This window comes from Anguilla anguilla, chromosome 1 (genome assembly GCF_013347855.1).
Source record: "Anguilla anguilla isolate fAngAng1 chromosome 1, fAngAng1.pri, whole genome shotgun sequence".
Classification (NCBI taxonomy): Eukaryota; Metazoa; Chordata; class Actinopteri; order Anguilliformes; family Anguillidae; genus Anguilla; species Anguilla anguilla.
Genome location: NC_049201.1, coordinates 14,620,537 through 14,626,038, shown reverse-complemented (window position 1 = coordinate 14,626,038; position 5,502 = coordinate 14,620,537). Strand labels below are relative to the sequence as shown.

Sequence of the window (5,502 nt, the reverse complement as noted above, 5' to 3'; positions counted from 1 at the left end):
CTCAACAGTCTTGTAATTAGTTCTTTGTCCTGTAATTAAAGCCACCTTGTTATTCTCTGTTAGTGTTATGAATTTTGCATTCATTTAAAGGTACAAATGGACAAACAACTTTATATTCTCCAGTGACCTACACACCAGGTAAATTCTAGCAACCCAAAGCCTTTCTCTTCTTCATAACATTGCCGTCCATAAATACTCGGACAGTGACGCTATTTTTGTTGTGTTGACTCTGTACTCCAGTACATTGGATTTAAATGAAACACTGAATATGGGGTAAAATTGCAGCTTGTCAGCTTTTAAGCTGAGGCTGTTCACATCCATATCGGATGACGGGTTAGGAATTACAGCCCATTTTATACACAGTCTTTCCATTTTAAGGGAGAAAAAGTAATTGGACAATTGGCTGCTCAGGTGTTTCTCAGCCACTTGTGTCTTTGCATCATTCATTCATGCACGAGAAAACCATGAAGTGAATGTGGAAAGAAAAAAATGTGAATGAGAACTGCTGTAATTACCTGGCTGTGTGTAGACTATTGGACTATTATTGCCTTGGCCAGTCATTTCCTCCATCATCCCCAGGTACGGGGAGCACTTCCTGTCATTGATGTTACAAAAATGGAACTACCTGTGGAGTGGTGGAGTACTGCCGGTAGCAGTGAGAATAATCTCCTGAGTCTGTAGCTGCTTATAGCTGTACAGAAAGAACGTGTAGGTGGTAGGTAGGTTCCCCCCCACCACATCTGCGATTGCAGTCTGAACACCCACCCCATACCCCACACCAATCCACGATCGAAATCACAACCGCATGGTTCCAAATCTTCATTAAACTTAAAAAAAAATAAAATAAAACCCTTTATCGTTTATGACCGAGGTTCCCAGAATGCCTTTCAGCCAGTGTGGGTCCCTGAATCAAAAGCAGTTGAAACCCCATCGCTTAGGTTTCACGCTGACGGCCATGTGTAATATGAATCAAATAAATATCTTTGAACTGGAGTCATGTTGTGCAGTGTTTTGTTGATATGGCGTAGCAATAATTACTTTTTGTCCAGAGGGCTTGTTCAAATGTTATGGCTCTCATGAGGGACTTTAAGAAATCATTTATCATTTTTTTAAATTTATTATCAAAAGGTGAGTTTAAAGCTGTAGCATAGTATCAGAAACATGGATTCATTATTTGTTTCTTGCATCAATCGTTTCAATTAGAAAATTTTCTGACAAACATTCTTGTGTCACAAGCAGTTGCATTAATAGGTTATCTTCATCAGGGAAAACTTGTATCATGTTGTTTGAACAACTCCCGCAAGTTGTCAGCAACAAATAAATGAATGGTATGCATCGAGAAAGGTTGTGTTCTTTTTGGGGTACATTTGATGTGAATTACTTTCCATTTGTCTTAAATCAAGCGTAGACCTGTTACTTAGCATTTTCCTGATCTGGAAACTTTGTAAAAACTGTTGCAGAGTTGAAGCTGACTCGCAGTTTGCTCATTCCCATGTGGTACGCTGAACAAAATAGGGTTGGGGAGCAGTGCTCCTTAGACCACAATGTCTGATGCATACTCTTAAAGACTGAAATTACAGTTCTCTGCCTCTACAGTCCCCAAGTCATTCAGCCCTGTCGGTAAATAAAACTAAGAGTGCCGTTCACCCAGCAGGGGTGGAGAAAGGACTCCGGTTACAATTGTACTGGCTGGACTGTGGGCAGACATGGCGTACCTGCCATCACCATGGAAACCCTGGGATCTTTAAGCTTTGTATTTAACTGTTTCACTAACAATCTGCAACTGAAATGGCTTCCGTACACAACTCAGTGCTCACCAGAGCAAGTGGACTGAGATATTCTGCAAAAACTTTTATGATACACACACACACAAACACATTCCTTAGATATTTACCCTCCTCACAAACAAATGTTGAGGTTTTTGATGAACATGGCAAACAATATTTATTGTCAGGTAAAAAGGGCTTACACTGTACATCCCCATAAATAAACATTCAAATATAAATCACATACTGTACACACCATTGTTTTCTTTATGTTCCAGGAGGCCCTTTCCAACAGTGTAGGACTTTGAGTAGAAATTCTATTTACACTACTGAAGCTGAATTACTTGTAAAAATGTACAGTATTCTGTTCTACATTGTTTCTTTTTAATCTTACAGTTTTAATTTATCTCCAGTTTCTGATGAATTTGCGCAGAGTCTATACTGTACTGTAATTTGCTGTCTACGTGTCCTTATTTTGGGTGTCTTTCGCTAGTCATATGTCTTCATCTATCCCAATTATACAGCTGGAATATTACTGGCAAAACTCCAGTGAAAGAGAAAAAAGGACATAACAGCACTGCACAGGGGATTCAAACCCACAACCATCCGATGTGATCAAGTCCAGTGCTGTGACCAGCTACTCTCGGGCTACAGTACATGTATGTTTGATCAAGAACAGCAGCTGCTGTGGTGGAGTCTGGAGAACACAAGCGCATTCACACAACGGTCGAGCACTCACATTACCACCACAGACAGGCAAGCGCCCCTTGGCTAACGCAGCCTACACACTCACATTCACTCAGTGGGCAAGGAAATGTTGTCTTCACTGACACTCCTTAATCAGCATCAACCAAAGCAAAAATATTAAATTCCTGCCAACAGTTTTGTCATAATTTAAATTTTACACTCATAAATACAACACAGTATCCTGCAGCCTCTAAAAAGAATTTCATAATAAAATTATACTTGATTTATGCTTCCTTCCATTCTTGCGCCCTTCCTGGTTTCGTCTGTACTGACAAGGCATTTTGAAACTGTGGAGCTACCGTTACCCAGTGTTCACAATTTATGTCATACTTCATCCTAAATTAACAACGAAAAGCACTCATTTAAATTATATGTACAAAATGTCAAAATCCAGACTTTGCACCCCCATTAGGAGTAAAAATAGTAGCTGCAATAGAAAATCACAGATATTCTTGAATTTTGTGGTGCTGTGGTACAGTCACTCTTACACACAAAAGAAATATTAAAAATAACCCAGAACAACTATTAATTTAAAAACCAGTGACTGACACCCATTCAAATATAAATATATAGATTTTTTTTTTTTCATGGACATGAGAGCAGATCTAAAGCTGATCCCACTGACACTGATGTATTTTGCATGGAATAACACGTCAATAATAAATATACACGTAGGACCTGCACCAACAGCATGGCTTTTTCTGCTCCAGCACACAACTGGATACTTCCACATCCCTAAAATTATAGAGAGATACACGTAGACATAAAACAAACAAATTTCTCCTTTGGACTGCTACAAAAATCTCGGTGTACTGGGGGCAGTGGCAGTTTTAGGGCACAGCCTGCTTGACTGCAGTGTTGATGGTGGAGGTGGTGCTCATGTGGGCGGGGGTCCATTAGTGTAGTGCAGCATTGGGTAGAAGGAGCGGGCAAAGTTGTTGGACAGCGCGCAGCTGTAGTCCTCCTCTGACAGCGGCACCAGACAGGCCATCACCAGCAGCAGCAGGAGGAGCAGGTGGAGGGGAACGGCCGCCCGCAGCACCCGGTAGAAGAAGGACCTGGGCGGGGACGAATCTCTCTTCTCATCCCTGGGAAGGAATGCAGAGAGATAGAGAGAAAGGTTAGTTGTTTGGGTGGCTTCACTTCAAAGGGTACCAAACCATGACACGGTTCTACAAGGTTTAGTATTGCATAGCCCCTTTTTTTGCTCATCACTTCTGAGCATTTTTTCTGTTTCATGAGTACTATAAAATTATAAAATTATTCTGGTGTAAATACAGTCTCATTAAATTAATTAATTCCTGTCCTGTATTGATTTCCACCTAATATGTAAATAAAGCTAAATGGGGATTCGAGACTTTGTTCCAGTGAGTGACGTGCAACTGCGGGTAAGCGAGATGCAGAGATCAAGCAGATACCTTCTGTCTCCTGGCGATTTCACTCCAGGTGTTCTCTCTCCAGCCACCTCCTGCAGATGCAACACAGAGAATACCTGGACCAGTGCCTCAACAGTGTACCTAGTGCTAGATGGCTAAGCCGTTGACAGTGCTGTTGCTGTCTTAAGCTAATTGACAACGATCCCAAAAATGGTTTCACTTAGCAGCCTGCTTCTGCGAAGCATTAGTGGACGCGTTACCTTAGGGACAGGGTGCTGGTTGCCGGATGCTCCCAGGCCACCGTAGTCCACTTCAGCGTTGGGACCAGAAAGAGAACCAGAGTCCTGCCAGCACAAATTATCACCTGTGAGCTTGACAACGCTGAGCCACTTAGCGCATATTTTACACTTGGCGGTTAAGGACACAAGCGCGCACGACGCGATGGCGGTGCACCCGCCGGGAGCACGTACCAGCCGCCCGTGCAGCGCCTGCAGGTCGTGGCCCACTTGGCGCAGCAGGAGACGCAGCTTGTTGCGGATGACGTGCACCTTCTCCTTGGCCTCCGTGCTGTCCTCGCCCTCCGCCTCCAGCAGCAGCCGGGAGGAGATGGCCTGCAGGGAGGACACCTCCTGCTGCCGTTCCAGCAGCTCCTTCTCCAGGCCCTGCCACAAGGGGGAGCAACGCGCCCGTCAGCACATTGAGCGTGCGCACGTCCACACGCCACCACAGCCGGTTGTGTGTCACCACGGTGCGAGAAATAGCTGTTTTGGTGAGCTCTGGCATGAAAGAACCAGGCTGCACAGTTGTGGCGGTAGATCCCAAATGCACGCCCCCCTCTGCTCACCCTGAGTGTGGCACTGTGCTCCCTCAGCACAGACGGCTCCACTGACGGGTCGTGGATGTTGACCACGAAGCGCCGGCTCTCAGCGTGGGCCAGCCACAGGAGCAGGGAATGGAGAGTTTCATGGAACTCCTACGGAGGCAAGAACCAAGTCAATACTGAGCACTTCATTCCTCTCCACCTTCTGCCCAGCTACGTGGAACATCAGCTATCACACACTCATTCGCTTATCATGTAAGGAGTGAATTAGGCCAAAGCACCAGGGATACACATGCATTTCAGACCAGAAAATAACATGTACTGTATATGCACTTGGATTGATTGGTTGTGTTCACTACGTGCCTCACCTGGCATTTCATGAGACTGCTCTGCAGCTGTGACTCCCAGCTGTCTAAGGCCGTGCAGGCCTTCACCCAGCTCTGGTTCACGCTGCGCAGAGCTGTCTCCAGCTCTCGAGTCTCGGCACTGTCCCCCTGCTGGAAGTCCCGCCCACTCAGGTTGACTGAAATCATCACCGCCTTGTATTTTTCAAAGATCTTCTGCATATCCTGGCCGTGGAGAGCACAGAACACACATTAGTGGGGCTAACACAGGCCATCATTTTGCACTGTTGCACTAGGGTATGTCACGTGCTGGTGTACAACATTACATCCTTCCAACCCACAGCAAATGACAACATATAAAAACATAAGTGCATTTCAATAAGATAAGGGCGGCTCAGCTGTGTATACAACAGGGGAGAATGTTCACGGTGAACTATGTTGCCTTGTAA

General features: G+C 44.7%; 1 protein-coding gene across 1 annotated transcript in view; it reads right to left on the bottom strand.

Annotated features, from left to right (window-relative positions):
- Positions 1-1,927: 1,927 nt before the first annotated feature.
- The window catches only part of syne2b (spectrin repeat containing, nuclear envelope 2b), a 126,073-nt gene continuing 122,498 nt past the window's right edge, over positions 1,928-5,502 (bottom strand). The window contains exons 124-129 of the mRNA XM_035423754.1: positions 5,078-5,278; positions 4,734-4,862; positions 4,360-4,551; positions 4,150-4,233; positions 3,932-3,981; positions 1,928-3,601 (exon numbers count right to left, since the gene is read on the bottom strand). Coding sequence (XP_035279645.1) covers positions 3,391-3,601; positions 3,932-3,981; positions 4,150-4,233; positions 4,360-4,551; positions 4,734-4,862; positions 5,078-5,278 — 867 coding nt within the window. The 3' untranslated portion in view covers positions 1,928-3,390. The remainder of the gene's footprint in view (positions 3,602-3,931; positions 3,982-4,149; positions 4,234-4,359; positions 4,552-4,733; positions 4,863-5,077; positions 5,279-5,502) is intronic.